The sequence below is a fragment of the Ahaetulla prasina genome, chromosome 1 (genome assembly GCF_028640845.1).
Source record: "Ahaetulla prasina isolate Xishuangbanna chromosome 1, ASM2864084v1, whole genome shotgun sequence".
Classification (NCBI taxonomy): Eukaryota; Metazoa; Chordata; class Lepidosauria; order Squamata; family Colubridae; genus Ahaetulla; species Ahaetulla prasina.
This window is the reverse complement of record NC_080539.1, coordinates 702,855-722,494: the sequence shown is the minus strand read 5'-3', so window position 1 is coordinate 722,494 and position 19,640 is coordinate 702,855. Positions and strand designations below refer to the sequence as shown.

The following is a 19,640-nucleotide window of genomic DNA, read 5'->3' as shown; positions in this document are numbered from 1 at the left end:
CCTGGCCCACATCTGGACTGCCCACTTTCGCCAAAGGGGTGGGTTTGTGTGTTGAGTTTTGGCAACCTGGTGGAGCAGCTCCTACAATTTCTTGGCAAGACTGCTCTTTTCCCCCTTCCTCCAGCTGAGAGGAGGACTGGCTCAAACCTCTCCAGTTGGCTTGGTGTCTAAGGCAAAACTAGAACTCAGCTCTTCTGGTTTCTAATAAAGGAGAATTTTTGCAACTCAGGGTTGAAATGAGGGATCCTTGGTGCTCACTGACCTCGGTGGTTTTCTTGCAAGCGGCTCATGACCCAAGTAGGGAATGTCACTAGAGCTAGTGGGATGTGTGGGTGTGACAGAGCAAATACCTCTTCCTACTAGCAGTGATGATGTTGCCTAGTTTGATAATGAAACAACGAGGACAAGAAAACCGCCAAGCGCAGGGAGAACCAAGGAGCCCTCGTTCCGGTTTCTAGCCTGGTAACTGAACCACCAGAATATCCGGCTCAGCTTTTGAAGCAGGAAGGGTGAGACTTCCGGGTTTCCTGTTCTCCCATCACCCTCTGGGCATAGAAGAGGAGCATTTGGAGAGCAGCTTCTCATCTGGCCGCTGGGTGACCTAAGCTCTGACAAGCCCATTTTTTTTTATCTGTATCCCAAATAAATTGAATTTTGTGTGCTCCTATTCCCCCAACGGCACCAAGAACATCGGTGACAGATATTGTGGAGTAGCACAAAAGATCTTTGCATCTCCCCACCCTCCTTGTCACATAGCCCAGCCCCACAGGGTGGAAAGAGCCCAGCAGATTCGGGGGCTGCTGGTCATTCTGGAACTGCCCCCCAGATCCTGAATGTTGAGGGTGGGAAAGGAGCAGACTGACCATTCGCAACAATTCCCTTTTGCAAGTTTTATAAAAGCTTTTTTCCCCCTCTGTATAAGGAAGAGATCAGAGCAGGGGCCATCCTGGGCAAGGCCCCCCTTCTCGAACACAAGCCCCTGTGCCAGCCTTCCCTGGCACCCACTTTCAGAGGCATCCTGGGCGGTGAGGCACATTTTCAAGAGGGTCGGTCCCTGCGCGCCTGGCGGGATCGGAGAAGGCGGTTGGGGCAGAGGCGCAGGAGGCACGGGCAGTGGCATCACAGGGGGGGGGGGGCGTCAGGGGCTCTGAGGGTTCAGCCTTCCCCCCCCAAGTGGCCCCTCGGGTCTCTCTTTGAGCCAAAGCTGCAGGAATTGGGTGGGTGGCTTTTCACTCTAAGGAAGCCAGCCATGGCACAGGGGCCGCCTCAGAGCATCTCCAAAGAAACGTGGGGCTGCCGTCCCCTCTGGGGGCTGCAAAACCCCTGCTCCCACTTGGGGGGAGCACAGGTGGCTGCTGGGGGAAGGAGGCATGGCGGGGAGGGGCGAGGCCTTCCTTCGTCTCCTTCTGGGCTCCCAGGCCCTCCTTCCATCCGCAGGTCCACCAGCCATAGACGGATCTCACCGAAGCCTGAACCTCCATTTCAGGGGCCTCATGTGGAACCCCCAGGATATGATTAGGCCAAGAGGGGCAGCACCAGCCACCTCCCTGGCCGGGCCCCATTGGGCTGCTTCCAGAGGAGGGGGCATCTCCTGTGGGAGGTTCCAGCTGGGGATGTCCCACCTCTTGCTGGGTTCTGTGGGGTCCTGAGCAGTGGGGAGCCCCTGCAAACGGGGGGGGGGGGCAAGGCAGCACTGGAGGGGGGCACAAACTGGCAGGGGAGGGGGAAGGGCTGGGCCAAGACCAGCAAGGCCTGCTTTGCTGCTGAAGGGGGGGGGAAGACATCCCAAAGGGGCTTTTTCCAAAAGGCAACTGGACTTTCTTGGGGTGTCTTCCTTTAAAAACTCTTCGCTCCTCATCCAAGAAGCTGCAGGAGAGAGTGAAAAAAAGAGGGAGGGAGGAACTCTGAAGAACTGAAGAAGCTTCTTGGATGAGAAACAAAATGTTTTCAAGGAAAAAAACCAAGAAAGTCCAGTTGCTTTGGGGGGGAAAGCACCTTTGGGACAAGAGTGGCCCGGAGAACTGAGAATCTCCACAGAGGGAGGGGCCTGTCCCTACAAGCTTCACAAGGCCCCCATTCATGGCAGCCAATGCCTGGACGATTCCCCCTGGGGGTCCCCCAGATCCCCACTCCTGCCCCAAAGTGGGGAGATCCAGTATTGAGGGCAGAATCCACCATCCACTAATTGCCTTCTGGCCCCAAAAGGATTGTTTGGAAGCTCAGTGGGGGGGAGGGGTCTGGGGGTTTGTTGGGGTCCCTTCGCTCGCTTCAGCCTCTGCTGTGGGGGCCCCGGAAGAAGAGGTAGCGATGCAAGAGCTGATCCTGAGGCAGCCGGGGGGGGGGCAGAGGAAGGCAGGCCAGGCAGCTCCCCCTCTTCTGTCCGTCCGTCCGTCCTTCCGACCTAGCTCTGCTCCAGGGGGGTCCCGCACTCCAGGCTGCTGTCCGACCCGGCGGAGGAGTCCTGGGAGGAGCGTCCCTGCAGGAACCGGATCAGCTTCTCGATGGTGGCCTCCTGGTACTCGTGGGACCACCTGCAGGGAGGGGAGGAACTCAGCTGAGCCCTCGACTTGCAACAGTTCGTTCAGTGACCGTTCAAAGTTACAACGGCTCTGAAAAATGTGAGTTACAACCATTTTTCACACTTATGACCATTGCAGCCTCCCCGTGGTCTCCCAATCAAAATTCAGCCACTTGATAAATGACTTGCATCCCGGGGTCACATGATCCCCTTTTGTGACCTTCTGACAATGGGGAATCCGAATTAACGACCGTGTGACTCACTTAAAACTGATGATTTCCTTAACAACTGTGGCACAAAAGCCATAAAGTGGGGCGGAACTCCCTTAATGACTGTCTCACTTAGCAACAGAAATTTTGGGCTCAATTATGGTCCCAAGTCAAGGACTGCTTGTAGAAAGCCAGCCTCTCCATCGTTGGCAGGAGGGTCTGCTGTGGCTTCTCTCGGGGTCCCTGCCCTCCTTCGCTCCGGGCCCAGATCTGCATGGGGCAGCCCAAGAGGGTCTGGAAGGCCTCCCCCCTCCCCTCCCTCCGGTCCCCCACTCACTTGATCCCGTTGAATTTCAGGATGGCCCTCATGTCCTCCGGAAGCTCTTCCGGGTCTGGCCAGTCAAAGTGGTCAGTCACTGGGATGATGTTTTTCCTGCAGGTCAGGGCGGTGGCTATTTCCTGCAAGGGCAGCCTCCTCAAGCACCTCCTGGACACCACCACCCCACAGGCCCCCTCCTGCCCCCCCTCCGGGAGCCTGCCCCCCTCGCAGGGCGTTGGGAGCAGCTGCTTGCGCCCCCCCCCCAACTGACCTGCATCGGGAGAGCCGTCCTTGGGGCTTCTCCCTCCCTCTCCTGACCCTCACCTTGTGCACCCAGTCTTTGCAGGCCACGTCCCCCATGCAGCGGTCCAGGGCCTGGACGGAGAGGACCAGCACGAAATTTCGGGCACTCATCACACTCTGGGTCAGCTTGTCCTCAAATTTCCCGGCCTCCAATTTCTCCACATCAAGGAAAACGCTGAATCCATGCAGCTGGAGGTGGACCTTCAGGAGGCTGTGGGAGGGAGCAGCGGGGGTGGGGGAGGCATTTTAAGGAGACCCTCTACTCTGCTTTTCCCTGGCCAGAGGCCATTTCTGGTGCTCTCTGAGCTGGGTGGTTTTCTTGCAGACGTTTAACAGAATCGCAGAGTTGGAAGGGACTTTGGAGGTCCTCTAGTCCAACCCCCTGCTCAAGCAGGAGACTCTATACCATTTCAGACAAATGTTGGCCAATCTTTTCTTATAAGCACCCACAACTTCTAGAGGGCAGCTGTTCCACTAATGAATTGTTCTCACTGTCAGGAAATTTCTCCTTAATTCCAGGTTGCTTCTGTCCTTGATTAGTGTCCATCTGCTGCTTCTTGTCCTGCCTTTAGGTGCCTTGGAGAAGAGATTGACACCCCCCCTCTTGTGACAGACCCTCAAATATTGGAAAGCTGCTGTCATATCCCCCCTAGTCCTCCTTTTCACTAGACTAGACCTACCCAATTCCTGCAACTGTTTTTCATATATTTTAGCCTCCAGCCCCTTAATCATCTTTGTTGCTCTTCTCTGCACTCTTTCTAGAGTGACAACAAAAACTGGACGCCATATTCCAAACGTAGCCCTGAGGATGTCGCCTAGTTTGGTAATGAAACGTCTGCAAGAAAGCCACCAAGCTCAGAGAGCACCAAGGGCCCCTCATTTCAACCCCGCCCTACAAATATTTCCCTTTATTAGATCCAGCCCCAACCTTATATAGGGGTTTTCAATGAAGACAGTGGCTTGGAAACCGACAGAGGGCCAGAGGCCTGCCAAGAATCGTCTGTTCCCTTTGTGGGGGCTGCTTTGTGTTTATTTTGACAGGGACAGAGCCTTCCAGGAAGGGAAAAAAATGACCCAGGATCCCACCTGAACACCTGGTGCAGTCATGCAGGTTGCCTGGAATCTCCGGCTCCTCTCTGGGGCGCCTCCCCCTGCCCCTCGGAGGCATTTCAGGCTCACCTTCCATTGCAAGTCCCACCCCAGGCAGCCCCCGCAATACCTGGCCAGCTGAGATCCGGTACGCCGCCGGTAGCTGATGAAGACGTCCGTCCCCTCCAAGGCAGCCTTCCGGCTGTTGCACGGCAGAGGTGAGTGAAGCATCTCTAGGTGGAAGAAGGGAAGCGGCAGAAACAACTGGATTGGGCCCTTCCGACCCCCCAGAAAGGCAGGCTGGGTTAGCCAGAGACAAACACACACCCCCTCCCAGCTTCATCTCCCCAAAAGACTAGAACAATTAGGGATATCTATGGAGCTTCTCCACCATCCGGGTCACGATTGTCCCAAAGGGGCTTTTTCAAGAGGCAACTGGACTTCCTGCTTTTCCTTTGAAGATGTTTCGCTTCTCATCCAAGAAGCTGTCAGGGTTCCAAGTAACATAGCAAGCAAAATTCAGAGGCAGATGAATTCCTCAAAGAATAGCTTTATCGGATATATCCTATTGGCACAGATCTGGTGAAAACCGATGGTTTTGAAGGTTCCCGTGGTTTTCACCTACTTAAAAGTAAAAGTTTGTCACTTTCTCAAAACAATCAGTCACATGGTCCAATCACAGCGCTGTCTGGTTGTCTGGTGACATCGCTCTGCTTCCTCTGACCAGGTGGGAGAACGTCCTTGGTTCCCAAGAGAAAGAATTTTGGTTTGGCTACAAAATCCCAGCTATATAAAAAAAAACACCTCCCTCTCCCTGTTCAGCTCCAGGTCTTCAAAGAAAAGCTTCCAGTTGCCTCCTGGGAAAAAAAGCACCTTTGGGACAATTGGCGACCTTCAGCTGGAACTTGAGCTCAGCAGAGCAGGCGCACCTGGGAACTGAGTCCAGCCTCTTGCAAGAAGAAATGCACGGGAGGGGGCTCGATTGGGAGTCCTCCTCCAGGCAACAGGCTGGAGCCCAGGCCCCTCCCTTCCTCCCTCCTCCAGCATCTGAGGCTCAGGGAAGAGGCAGGTGGGCGTCACAGCCAGCAAGGCCTGGAAATCCGGGGAGCCATGTGGTCTGAGCTGCTGCTGCTGCTTGGCTGCCCACCCCCACCCCAGTCACCTTTGGAGTTATGTATGTCTTGGGAGAGGCCACACACACCCGGAATCTGGCATGTATCTTGACTGCAATTCCAAGCCCTGGATACCCGGAGCCGTAGTCCAGCAGCGGGGGCGGCCAGTGGGAGTCTCTCTCCCCTCCCTTACCCCGGGCAGCAGAGAGGATTCGGACGCGGTGGAAACTCAGGCCGATGCAGCAGTCGTCCTGCAGCTGCTGCTCTGTGACGCGGTGGAGGAAGTTCCGGTCGATGCTGCAGGTGACCAGGTTGTAGGTGTACTGGCGGAATTTGGGGTCGACACCAGCCAGCCAGTCGGCCAGGTTGCTGCGGTCGCAGGTGGAGTAGTTGGCGTAGGTCTTCAGCTCCGTCAGCTCCCGAAAGAACCTGGGGGAGCAAGGGGGGGTGGGCTCAGCCGAAGGAAGGGGCAGCTTGGCCTGGTCTAGGCAGCAGACTAGAAACCAGGAGACGGGGAGTTCTAGTCCCGCCTTAGGCATGAAAGCCGGCTGGGTGACTTTGGGCCAAGCCCCAGGAGACGGGGTCCAGTCCTGACTTCCTACCGCTTGCGGGTGATGCTGGAGCTCATGGCCAGGTCGGTCCGCAAGTCTTCTTCCGACAGCCTCAGGAGCAGGTCTCCGTCCACCTGGTGCTCCTGCAGAGGCAGAAGGTTCCAGGGGAATCTCAGCCTTTGGACTGGACTGTCCAGTGCAATGTCTTTCTCTCTCTTTCTCTTTTTCCCTCCCCCCCTCCCTCCTTCTAAAAATGCTTTCCAAGAGTTTGCTTCTCATCCAAGCAGCTTTTTCAGCTCTGACTGGATGGTGGGGAATGGAAACCAGAAAGTCCAGTTGTCCCCTCAAAAAGCACCTTTGAGACAACCGTAACCTGGATGACTGAGAATCTTTATAGACTCCCGCCTTCTGTTTTCCTTCCTTCCCTTCCATTATTTCTTTATTCAATTTCTATGTCACACCTCTCCATCCCTCCTTCTATCACCTTCCTCCTCCTTTTCTTCCTCTCTTTCCCTCCTTTCTTTTCTCTCTTCATTACTTCTGTATTCAATTTCTATTTCCTCCCTTTCTCTCTCTTCCTCTTTTCTCCCTCCCTCCCTTGATATTTCTGCTTATATGGCCACCCCTGTGATTAGTCCAGGTGCCAAACGGCCAGAAAGCCACTAAGCTCAGGGAGCAACCCGAGCTGAGCCCCCCACCCCAAGTCTGAGCACTCATGTCTCCCCCACTATCACACCACAGATTAGCATTCTGCGCTCCCCCCATTCCATTCACTACATGGCCACATGAGCCAGAGCTGGGAGCCCCCTGCTGAGTGGCTGACCAATAGACCATCCTTTGCTCATTGCTATTGGGTGGGGTTCCCCCTCCACCACCCTACCAGCTTTGGGGGTCCGCCCCCTCAGAACTCCTACCAGGAAGCGGGGACAGTACTTGGCGAAGCCAATCTGCTGCAGCCACTTCTGCACCTCTGGAGTCTTCCAGTTGGGCACTGTGGGCAGGAGCCGCCGGGGCACTTCCTCGCCCATAGTGCACAGCGCCCGCTTGGCCAGCATGGAGGTGGTGCCGTTGGCTGAGTAACAGACGATCCTTTTCAAGCTCTGGATGGCCCCGATCTCTGCAAAGATCTGGCAACAAAAGGAGCACCGTCGGCTCTTACAAGGCAGTGTGTGCTAGCTGCCCCCACTGGCATCTGCCCCGGTGGACTGGATCTCAGTCCTGGGGAGGGAAGGCTACTTCATCGCAAGAAGGCTGAGTACTATGGCGGTGGAAGGGCGCCACGTTGGGGAAGACACGAACTGGCTGAGTCAGACTGGGGGTCCCAAGGCTGGGCTCATGCCAGGACCTCCCGTCTCCGAGTCCCCAAGCCAGAAACTTTGGGGCAGCCTCCTCAAAGGCATTGGGAAGATTGGTTTCCCCCTGTCCCCCCCCCCCGGAGTTCTAGAGCTGGTGGTGGGGAGGGGGCCAGAGGGGATCTGTTCTCTTGGCAAGGCAGGGGCTCCTGTGTCCCAGATGTCTGGGTTTCTCTTACAGAACTGGCCCTTTCAACCCAATCCCATGGGTTGGGAGTGGCTTCTCCTGCCCCCAAGCCCATTAGCCCCCCCTGCCCTGCTGACCTCGGTCTTCTTCTGGCGGGCTTTAATGTTGGCCTCCACGCAGAGGTAGAAGGCGGCGATGCACTGGGCTTCCAGGCGGGAGCTGTCCAGCAGGGGCACTAGGCACTGCAGGTCGTCCGCTGTTCGGCCCTGGCTGTTATCGCTGCTGCCCAGCCAGATGTGGGTGAAGCGGCCCGGGTCGAGGGTGGCGATGAAGGGCTCCACCAGGGCCAGTGTGCCCGAGTTCTCTACCTCCTTCTCGATCTCCTTGTTGGTGGCCAGCACGGCGATGGCCAGGCAGGCCTGGAACTGGACCAGGTCGTCCTCTTTGGAGAAGGCCAGTGGGAAGAGCCACTCGGCTGCCTTCTTCTCCACCATCCGCCGCTGGTTGGCCTGCCCGCCATACATGGCGCAGTTGGCCAAGGCGGCGGCGCAATGCCGAAGCACCACTGGGTCGTTCCAGCGGCACCAGAAGAGGACGGCGTCCAGGCCTCCGTTGGCGATCAGCTGGTAGCAGGTCTCCTCTGAGTGCTTGAACATGTGCTCCAGGATGCCCGAGGTGCTCCGGGCCAGAGGGAGGCTCTCTCGCTCCTTGGCCAGGTTCAGCACAACCCCCAGGCCGATCCGAGCCACCCGGTTCCTGCCAGGCAAGCGGAGGGCAGGTGAGCAGCAGCATCAAAGCAGGGACCCCAGGAAGCTGCGTAAGGCACAGGGAACGGGGGGGGAGGGGGCACAATCCTGGGGCTCATGCAGCCCAGAGGGGTCCCAATCCCCCCCCTCCAGGCCTTTGGCTCCGCTTTCAAATGTTTTGAGCCCATTCAAGGGATTCTTTCTGCACCCCTGCCCAGGGGGAGAAGGGGGAGCTAAGGGTTCCCCAGATGTTGAGACACTAGAGAAAGTGCAGAGAAGCGCAGCCAACATGAGTTTAGAGGACTGGAGGCTGAAACATACGATGAACGGTTGCAGGGGCTGGGCATGGCTAGTCTAGTGAAGAGAAGGACCAGGGGAGACAGGAAAGAATCTCCCAATATTTGAGGGGCTGCCACAGAGAGGAGGGGGCCAACCTGTTCTCCAAATCACCCAAAGGCCGGGCAAGGAATAATGATTGGAAACTAACCAAGGGGAGAAATAACCTGGAACTAAGGAAGAATTTCCTGATTAAATAACTGGCCACCAGAAGTTGTGGCTGCTCCATCACTGGAGGTTTTAAAGGAGAGACTGGACAGCCATTTGTCTGGAATGATAGGGCTTCTTCCTGCCTGAGCAGGAGGTTGGACTAGAATAGGAGTTACCAACCTTTCGAACCTCAGGGACCACTAAATTCATAATTTTAAATCCTGCAGACCACTAATTTGATCTGCCTAATGACCAACTGGGTGGCTGTGGCTAGGTGGTCATATGACTGGGTGGGCATGGCCAACTCGATGTCACCCACGTAGTGGGGCGCCTCGCCAGCCTCTACTCACCCCTCCCCTCCCAGCCACTCCTTGTCTCCCCAGGCTCCTTAGGGCCCCAACAGGAAGCAGTTGTTGGAGCTAAGCAGCCACCACGAGAAAGAGCTGGAAAATGAGCTGCCTCAGTTCAAATTGGATCTGACCGAGAAGGAGGCTCAGCAGAAGGACCTCCCTCAGGACTAGGAGCATAGGCTTTCCAAGCAGAGGGACGACCTGCGAAAGTGCAAGGCCAGGTACTGGCACCTGGAGGCTCAGCGGGTTGAGATGATCAGCCAGTTCCAGGCCATGAGGCAGTCCCACTGGAACGAGGCCCTCTGGCTCTTCGCCACCAGTGGCATTTCCCTCCAGCCGTTGCCCAGAGCCCCACACCAGGAGGCCAAAGCAGACCCCAAGTCGGAATTTCTGCCCCCCCTCCAACTCACACAAAAAGACCCCAAAGGGGGATACTTTCTTCAGCAACACAACCATTCATTACATGTATCCGGCCCAGGGGCTGTACTTTGAGGATCCCTGATTTAGTGCAATATAAAAAATGCAAATAATTTTTCTGTGGACCACCAAAATTTTCCCACGGACCACCAGTGGTCCACGGACCACCAGTTGGTAACCGCTGGACTAGAAGACCTCCAAGGTCTTTTCCAAGTCTATTTTCCAAGCTATGCTATGTGCCATATTGGTCAAGGATGGGGCTGCCCAGCATCTAATATAGGGCAATAATGGTTGCAAAACGAAGGCATGGTGTGTCTCACCGCCTGTTCCTGCTTCAGTGGGAAGAAATGGGATGGGGTCTCCTGCTTGAGCAGGGGGGTTGGACTGGAAGACCCCCCCACTTTGGGAAGGTAGTTTCCCTGCTTCTCCCCCTGCTAAGAATTGCCTCCTCGGGTGTCATGTCAGCCAGCTCCAGGTATTGCCTCCCACACAACCTCCAAAGACCCCCCCTCAGCTGAGCTCAGCTCCTGGTGACTCAGCCCCAAAGGAAGGGGAGGGGGCTGGCATAGCCCTCCTCTGGGAAACTGGCTTGATCCTTTTCAACATTTCAGATAACACAGAGACTCTAAGCAGATCCCATTTCCCAGCCATCAACACAATCGGTCCCTAAACAACACACAACACACACAATTTTATTTTGACAAAGAAAATCGGGGGGGGGGGGGAAAGCAGCATATGATGCCCAGAAATTTACCAGTGAGCCCTCCCAGCTCCATCCTCCCTCCCTCCTTCCGTCCGTCTGTCTGTCTGTCTGTCTGTATCAAATTTAGGGACTGCCTGTGGCGCTCTTAGAGCTTTTGCAGGATCTGAAGCCAAAGCTTCCACTCTGGTTTCAGAAAATGAAATTAGAAGCGGGGGGGGGGGGAGACCCACTGTCCCTAAGGGGAGCTGGAAGGACAGATGGCACCGGTCCACCCACTAAGCCTCTGGCTGGCACACTCCTGTCCCCCCGAGGCCTGAGTTGGGTGGGGGCCCAAGGCAGCCAGCATCTCAAGGGGACTCTGCAGACTTGGCCCCCTCCTTCCAGCCTTGCCAAAGGGGGCGGGTGTGTGTGAGGAACCCCAGACCCAGCTGGAGGAGCCCTGGGACCAAAGAGGGGCCTCCTCCCGTCCCAGACAGAGGGCCCTCCACTCAGCCTCTTCAGAGACACGGAGCCACCCCACTCTGGGTGGAAAGTACAAATAGTCCTGGACTTACAACCGTTCGTTTAATGACCATTCAAAGTTATAACGGCACTGAAAAAAGTGACTTATGGCTGTTTTTCATACTTATGACCATTGCAGCATCTTCACGGTCATATGATCAAAATTCAGATGTTTGGCATCTGACTCACATTTATGATGGTCGCAGTGTCCTGGGTGTGTGTGTGTGTGTGTCACATGATCCCCTTTTGCGACCTTCTGTCCAGCAAAGTTCAGTTAACAACTGCAGTGATTCACTCTGGCAAGAAAAATCGGAAAATGGGGCAAAATTCACTTAACAAATGTCTCACTTACAAACAGAAATTTTGGGCTTGAGGACTACTTAGTCAACAGGGGGAGGGGCTGCTTCCCAGGGGGCAAAGAGGGAGCTGAGCTGGGAATGTGTGGTGGGCAAGTAGAGAGCAAAGAAGACCCTCCATAATGGTTCACAGAGTTACCTCGAGGTACGATGGGTGGCTTATAAATTTTGTGAATAAATAAATATCTATAGTAATGTGGATAATTGCTTTAGTCTGGCAAGATTCTGTCTGTGAGCAGACAACTATAAAGAAACTTCTCAGAAGGAATTCCAGGTGTCATTCTTGGTTTTGGCCAGGTGAAAAGGGGCCAAACACATTTCCCCAATTAAGTCCCTTCCTTTCCTACCCAGACAGGGGGAAATGGCCCCCAGGAGAAAAGCACCAGCCTAGCGTTCGAGCAAATCCACCCCCTGGATGCCCCCAATTTGCCCTGCTGGGAACTGCCCTGCATCCAGAGGGCTCAGCTCTCTCCTGGCCTTTGGGGGGGGGATGGAAGCTGCTTTCCTTTCAGCTCTCTCCGGTGCAGACACCCCCCTCCAGGTGAGTGAAGAAAGCTTCACAAAAGAAGTGGGGTGAGAAAGGGGGGCATCTATTTGGAACTCAGTTCTTCAGGTCAGCAGCACAACAATCCACTAGGCAACATTTCTCAACCTTGGCAACCTTGAAGATGTGTGGACTTCTTCCCAGAATTCCCCAGCCATCAAGTTGTCTGGGGAATTTTGGGAGGTGAAGTACTTAGGTCTTCAAACTGTTAAGGTAGAGAAACACTACACTAGCAACAATTCAGTCTAGTCAATAAGCTGAAAACTCAGCAAGTAGCAAGCGGGATTCGGCACAACCATCTCAGGGATGCAAATGATGCTTCCGGTGGCAGGACACACTCAGCTGGGCAGGAGGAAGAACCCGGGTATCCTAGGGGAAGGGCAGGGGAACAGGAGGGACCTATGGGCTTCTGTCAGGACCATGGATTAAGCTGCAGCACAAAGATTTATTGCTCAAGCCGATACACAAGAACCTAATCAACTAAATTTCAGTACTAAACTGGTGCCAGAAAAGGGTCAGGGGAATTCAGGAGGTGTTGAACATGAATCGTTTGTGGCAACATAAGGACGCTAAGCTGATGACATGTTTAATTCTGACCCCCATCTCTGCCTGCCCTTCTCCTGCATCTTCTTCACAAGCAGCCACCTGCAGTTCACAATCAATGTTCACACACCATCAATTCCCGGATAGGTCCTCCCAGCTTGGCCAGCTGCCCCCCTGCAACTCTCACAATCCCCATCTCGCATGGAATCAGAGTGTGGGGAAATTAGTCTGGCTCTTCCCTTAATGCTGCCTAAGCCTCACCATGACTCCCCACCTCACCCCACCCGGCCCAGCCTCCCTTGCCCAAGTGGGTCACCTGAAGGGCCCCCCTCCCCCCCTGGAGAAGGCTGGGAGAATGCCAGGAACAAGGAGGCACCCTGCTCGCTCTCTGAATGAGTCACAGCTCTGCCTTCCTTCTTATTCAGCCCCGTGAGAGGTGCAGGGTGGGGGATTTTAGGCTGGCTGGACTCCAACCGTCTGGACACAAGGCAATAAATAAGAAATAACAGAATAACAGAGTCGCAAGGGCCCTTGGAGATCTTCTAGTCCAACCCCTGCTCAAGCAGGAGACTCAGTCTATACCAGAGGTTCCCAATCTTTTTCGGTTTGCGGCTCCCATAACACTTCGGATTTTTTCCGCGGCTCCCTTAATAGGTACATCCGATTTTTTTTTTAATTTTTGTCTTTTTTTCTGAATTTTTTTCTGAAAGCTGAAATCTTTTCTGTTAACTTTAAAATGTGCATATTGCCTCCTTGTAAAGAGAGATTCAACACATTCAACTTTTCAAAGATATCACATAGGTATGTGAGTTTAATCAAAAAGTCTGTTTCTACAAAGTGTTTGGCATACTCATGTTTTGCTGATGGACGCGCCGTCTCCTTTGATGGGAGCGCCTCTGTGGAACTTTCCCAGGCGTGGGGTCCCTGCTTGGTCTCGGAGTTTGGCCTCTCGCGATCCCCTTGTTCCCTCGGGTCTCCGCCTTGTGGAGGAGGTGGCTGTTCTCGCCTCCAGCCTGGCTCACCTGGGAGGAACTAACGGGTGGTTTTGCTATTTTCTCGCAGCCCTCTTTCCCGATGCCGTCGGCGTGGTGGCCGCGGCCGTGTTGGGCAGCGTGTCGGGTGGTCTGGGAGGCCAGTGGCGTCGCGGGCAGACTGGAGGAGGTGCGCCGTTGCTCGTCAGGCGGCGGGTCTGGGCGGGCGCTGTGGTTCAGGCGGGCGGGCGGGGCCGCAGCTCGCGCTTCTCCTTTGGTCCGTCGTCGGCGTCTGCCGGCTTCCTGCCTGCTGTGGCCTGCCCGGGGTGTGTGGTGCGGCTGCGGGGTCCCTTGGCTTTGGAGTTGTCCCGAGTTGCGGTGTGCGAGTCCCGGTCGCTGCGGCCGTGTCCGGCTTTGTGCGTCTGGGATCTCGCGGCACCGCGTGTGGAGCGGACGCTGCTTCTTCGCGGCTCCCTTGTGGCGGTGGCGCGGCTCCCTGGGGAGCCGCGGCTCACAGTTTGGGAATCACTGGTCTATACCATCCTAGTAAAATGTTTGTCCAGTCTCTTCCAGAAAAAATAATTGCTACCAACCTGCCTTCCATTGAGGACCTGTATACTGCACGAGTCAAAAAGAGGGCTGTGAAAATATTTACAGACCCCTCGCATCCTGGACATAAACTGTTTCAACTCCTACCCTCAAAACGACGCTACAGAGCACTGCACACCAGAACAACTGGACACAAGAACAGTTTCTTCCCAAACAGCATCACTCTGCTAAACAAATAATTCCCTCAACACTGTCAAACTAGTTACTAAGTCTGCACTACTGTTAATCATCTCATTGTTCCCACCACCCATCTCCTCCCACTTATGACTGAATGACTGTAACTTCGTTGCTTGTATCCTTACGACTTACATTGATATTGTTTCCCGATTGCTTATTTGTAGCCTATGACTATCATTGAGTGTTGTACCTTATGATTCTTGATGAACGTATCTTTTTTATGTACACTGAGAACACATGCACCAAATTCCTTGTGTGTCCAATCACACTTGGCCAATAAAGAATTCTATCTATTCTTAAAAGCCTCCAGTGACGGAGCAAATTGTTCCAGTGGTTAATTGTTCTCACCGTCAGGAAGTTTCTCCTCAATTCCAGGTTGCTTCTCTCCTTGATGAGTTTCCATCAGAGGCTTCTTGTGGGGCCTTCAGGGGCTTTGGAAAAATGGGTTGACACGCCCCCCCCATCCCCTTCAGCCCCTAATCATCTTTGTTGCTCTTCTCTGCACTGAAGACTTAGAACAAACTTTGAATGCACACTAATCAGCAACATTAAAATTAAATTTTGTAGCACTCTTTCTAGAGCCTCCACATCTTTTTATATTGTCACACACACACACACACAAACACACCCCTTTACAGTCTAAAAGCAATAAAGCAGAAGCCTCGGCACAAACGGCCAGGCGACCTTCGCAGGGAAAAACAGAAGCTCCCTGCAGCCAAAACCCGCCGGCAGAAGAGGGTCTCCGCAGGGCTCTCCCCTTTCCTGAAGAAACGCCCCTTCCTCTATCTGGGCTGGCAAAGCCGCCGAAGGGAGCCCTTGCCCCCCCTCCTCCCCCAAAGGTCCCAGCAGGGGCCGGGCCCCCCCGCCCAGAACTCCCCGAGGGCTCACCTGTTCTCGGCCACCAGCACCTGTTCCAGCAGCTGCGCCGCGCGATTCCGGCTCTCGGGCTCTGCGCCGCGCAGCAGGTCGAGCAGCAGATCGAGGCCGCCCTCCAGGCGCAGCGCGTCGCAGAGCCCCTTGGCCACCTCGCGCCCCACGGCCGGCAGCCCCCAGGCCTCCTCCACCAGCGCCAGGATGGCGCCCAGCCGCGCCTGCAGGTCCCCCGGCCCGGCCGCTTGCTTGGCCGCCGAGACGGCCTGGTGCAGCTCGGGCAGGCTCCGCTCCAGCGCCGCCTGGATGGCCGAGCCCAGCCCGGGCGGGAGGTCGGGGCCGCCCAGCCCCTCCGCCCACCAGCCCGACGGGCCCCCCGGCTCGCCCATGGCCAGGCGGCACAGCTCGTAGGCCGACAGCAGCAGGCTCAGCACCATGGGCAGCGGGGCTCCGGGCCGGGCGGGCTGGGGCAGGGATGCTGGGAGCGCAGCCGGGCTTCGGCCGCCGGGCTCGGCCTGCCTTCGCCTGGGGCTGCCGAGGATGCCCGCCGGGGCCGCGCAGCCATCCTGTCGCCGCCGCCGCCGCCTTGCAGCCGGCCCATGACGTCACCCACCGCCCTCCCTGGCGCGTGCTCGCTGGCGGGAACGCGCCTCAGTCCCTCCCCGGCTGGCCTGGAGCGCCCGCGGAATAAAGGCAGCGGGAGCCCCTCCCCCCTCGCCCCTTCCCCATCGGGGCCGCCCCGCAGCCTTTCGCAGCCTTTCGCAGCGGGAGAGCCCAGCGCCGAGGAACCGCCAGCATCTCGACTTCGCCGGCTTGATTCATCCATCCATTTCAGTTATATTCATTTTGCTCGGGGCTCGAGGCGACTCCCAATGGCTTAAGATGTAATAAACAGATACAACAATTATAAATATAAAACATTAAAATTACAGAGATAGAATAGAATAGAACTTTTATTGGCCAAGTGTGATTGGACACACAAGGAATTTGTCTTGGTGCATATGCTCTCAGTGTACATAAAAGAAAAGATACCTTCATCAAGGTACAACATTTACAACACAATTGATGGTCAATATATCAATATAAATCATAAGGATTGCCAGCAACAAGTTATAGTCATACAGTCATAAATGGAAAGAGATTGGTGATGGGAACTATGGGAAGATTAATAGTAGTGCACCAAACTGAAAATGTGGGGCCCTTGGTGGTCTCTGAGCCTGGTTGTTTTCTTGCAGGCGTTTCATGACCCAAACTAGGTAACTTCATCAGTGCTAGAAGGGAGGGGGATTTGCCTCTCTTGGCACTGATGATGTTCCCTAGCTGGGTCATGAAATGCCTGCAAGACGACAGCCAGGCTCAGAGACCAACAAGGAGCCTTCATTTCAACCCTGAGCTACAAAGATTCTCCAGTCTTGGACTTCTAGATGGCGGAGGACCCTTCGTGCAGGGTGCAAAATATTCAGGGTTAAACTGGGGTCCTGAGTGGTGACTGAGGTACAGGGAGTCCTCGATTTACAACAGTTTGTTTAGTGACTGAAGTTGCATCATTGAAAAAAATAACTTATTTTTCACACAATTGTTGCAGCATCTGCAGGGCCACGTGATCAATATCCAGACGCTTGGCAATTGCTTCGTATTTATGACGGTCGCAGTGTCCCGGAGTCGTGTGATCTCCTTTCTTGACCTCACCAGCAATGAGGAAGCCAGATTCACTAAACAACCATGTCTCTAACTTAACAGTTGCAATGATTCCCTTAATGAGTATGGTAAAGAAGATGGGAAAACGGGGAAAAAAGCTCACTTAACAAATGTCTCCCTTAGCAACCAAAATTTTGGGCTCAGTTATGGTTGTAAGTTGAGGACTACCTGTAGGCGCTAGATGAGGGTGAACCGAATTCAAGGAGGACTGAACCTGGATCCCTTGTGGGGCCGAGAGGGATGGTGCCCTTGACTTTTCCATCCTGTCCTGTCCCATCTCCCCGCCCCCTGGGCTCAGCCTGCTCATCTCCCATCCCCTTGGTGGATCAGCCCCCCCCCCCCCGTGTGTGTATGTGTGTGGGGGGGTGTCTCTCTGTCCTGGCCCTGCCCTGGGAGCAGCCTCCCCCTGGAGATACGGAGGCCCTGACTAAGCTCCTGGTGCTTCCCCCTGCATTGGGGCAGCCTCTTCACTGATGACCACAGAGCACTGGCATGCACAGCAGGGTGGGGGGAGGGAGGGGACTGAGGTTTCTGTAGGGGGCTCACCTGGGTTTTGCTTTGCCATCTTTTAAGAGATTGGGTTTGTTTTATGGTGTTTGCTGCCCAGAGTTTCAGAAGATAGATGGGCGGCTATGACCGTTGGGTTAATAAGTCAATTAATCAATAAACCTTTGCTGCCAGGAAGGCTGGGACCACACAATAGAACAAGACAGGTGAGATAAACCTCATTCTGGCCTGCGAGAGGCCCCAAGGTGAGGGAAGGCTGATCTTTTCCCAGCAGGTGAGACCACCCCAGGACCTCCAACCCAGCACAGGCCAACTTCATCAGTACTAAGATGGGAGGCCTCCAAGGAACCTCAAGGCTGTTGGCTCCACTGGGGAATTAGAAAAAAGGAGGCCACCCTGAAGTGGCTGCTCCATTGGGGTTGCTGCCCAAGGGGTCAGAAGGAGGGGCCACAGGTCAAACCCTCTGCAGTGGCTCTTAATCTGAATGTCTACGGCCATTCTCAACCGTCCAGCTCATGCTTGTCCCTGAAGTGCTTTTTCTAAAAGGCAACTCGATTTTCTCGTTTATTTTTACTTGAAGAGGTTTGGCTTCTCATTCAAGAAGCTTCTTCGATTCTTTGTAATTTAGCAATTTTAAGAGGCATGGACTTCTGGGGAATTCTGGGAAATGAAGTCCATATGTCCTAAAGTTGCTAAGATTGAGATGTCTGGCCTCAGGGCTTAACTGACCAGCTGACTCCCTCCCAGATGCCTTTGGAAGTCCCCTCTGCAGACCCTCCTAGGCAACGGCTCTACCTGTGTGCAAGGGGAATAGTATAGGGCCTCCTGCTTGGGCAAGGGGTTGGACTGGATGACCTCCAAGTCCCTTCCAACTCTGTGAAAATCACCGTAGGCGAACACAGGAGCCCATTTAGGGCCAGAAAAGACACTGTGACTTCCAGCATCCCACATTGGGATGGCTCCATCTTTTTATCAGAGCTTTTCCAAATTTCTATTAACAGAATAACAGACTCGGAAGGGACCCTGGAGGAGAGGGGGCGTGGCCAGCGTTGCGACGGGACAGTGTGCCCCGGTGCTCTGGGGTGAACGCTGAAATTCCTGCCATTCTGGGGGTTCTCAATGAACCATAGCTGTCCTGGAGGGACAGCGAAGAAAGAAGGCACTGGCTGGCGCAAACAGGGAAGTTGCAAATTCCCTGCAGCACCGGCCTCCAGCCTTCGACCCAACGACAGGAAAGGCAGCCATTAGAAGCTGCCAAAATCGGGACGGCCACACAAGAAGATTGAGCAGGAGGCGAAATCAGAACAGAGTATTTGTCAGCCTCCGCTTTATTTTAAGTGTATTTCTCCTACTGGACTGTTTTACTGTTTTTTTACTTCGTTAAAGGTTTTCTTCTTACTGAATGTCTTACATGATTTATGGGGGAGGAGGGAGGTTTTTACTGTTGCCAGCGTTCGGCTGTCATTACAGGTGTAGGAGGAGATAGTCTTTCAAACAGAAGTTTGAACTGATTTGGCGCGTGAATGTAACGGGAGTTGCCTGCTTCGCATTCCATCCAGAAGATTTTTATTTTTTTTTTAGTAAAAAAAAGTTTTATTTTTACAATCATGTCAAACAATTCATTCAATGTACAGTTATATACAATTAGTCGGGCTTGCCCAGTCACCACCCCCCTTTTTAACACTCTTCCCTCTTCTACCTTCTTCTACTTTCCAGACCTTCCTCTCCTTCTCTTATCTACATCCTCTCCTCCCTCCACCCTACACCTTCCTTCTCCCTCTTCTACCCCTCTTCCTTCCTCTTCTCCTCTTTCCTACCTCCTACTCTCTCTTTTCTCCCTCCCCACCGTTCTAAAATGGTAACTGGGCAGACCCGACCCTACATTAATTATATTTATACATCTTCAATAATCCCTGTACATTCACCATCACTCCATCTCTAGCCTCCACCCCCAATTCCCTCCCCATACCCCGCCCCCACCCGACTTCCCAGAACAAAATGCAGGGTATCAAAACTAACAATCATAATCTAAAATAATTCCTAAATTATAATCTCTAGTCTCTCCACACTTAGTCACACTCTCAATTCCCCTCTCCTTCAGAAATATATCTAATACAAAATATTTCCTAAATTTACTCATATGCTATTCATAACATAACATAACAACAGAGTTGGAAGGGACCTTGGAGGCCTTCTAGTCCAACCCCCTGCCTAGGCAGGAACCCTACACCATCTCAGTCAGATGGTTATCCAACATTTTCTTAAAAATTTCCAGTGTTGGAGCATTCACAACTTCTGCAGGCAAGTCGTTCCACTTATTAATTGTTCTAACTGTCAGGAAATTTCTCCTTAGTTCTAAGTTGCTTCTTTCTTTGATCAGTTTCCACCCATTGCTTCTTGTTCTACCCTCAGGTGCTTTGGAGAACAGCCCGACTCCCTCTTCTTTGTGGCAACCCCTGAGATATTGGAACACAGCTATCATGTCTCCCCTAGTCCTTCTTTTTATTAAACTAGACATACCCAGTTCCTGCAACCGTTCTTCATATGTTTTAGCCTCCAGTCCTCTAATCATCTTTGTTGCT

At 54.0% G+C, this 19,640-nt stretch overlaps 1 protein-coding gene across 1 annotated transcript; it reads right to left on the bottom strand.

Moving 5' to 3' along the window:
- Positions 1–32: 32 nt before the first annotated feature.
- On the bottom strand, positions 33–15,451 carry SARM1 (sterile alpha and TIR motif containing 1). The gene is made up of 9 exons (XM_058163914.1): positions 14,872–15,451; positions 7,718–8,336; positions 7,016–7,228; positions 6,153–6,244; positions 5,744–5,979; positions 4,569–4,671; positions 3,371–3,560; positions 3,065–3,186; positions 33–2,531 (listed from the first exon to the last, which is right to left on the bottom strand). Exons 1-9 carry the CDS (start codon positions 15,288–15,290, stop codon positions 2,402–2,404), a joined length of 2,124 nt encoding a protein of 707 aa, XP_058019897.1. The 5' UTR covers positions 15,291–15,451; the 3' UTR covers positions 33–2,401.
- Positions 15,452–19,640: the final 4,189 nt, after the last annotated feature.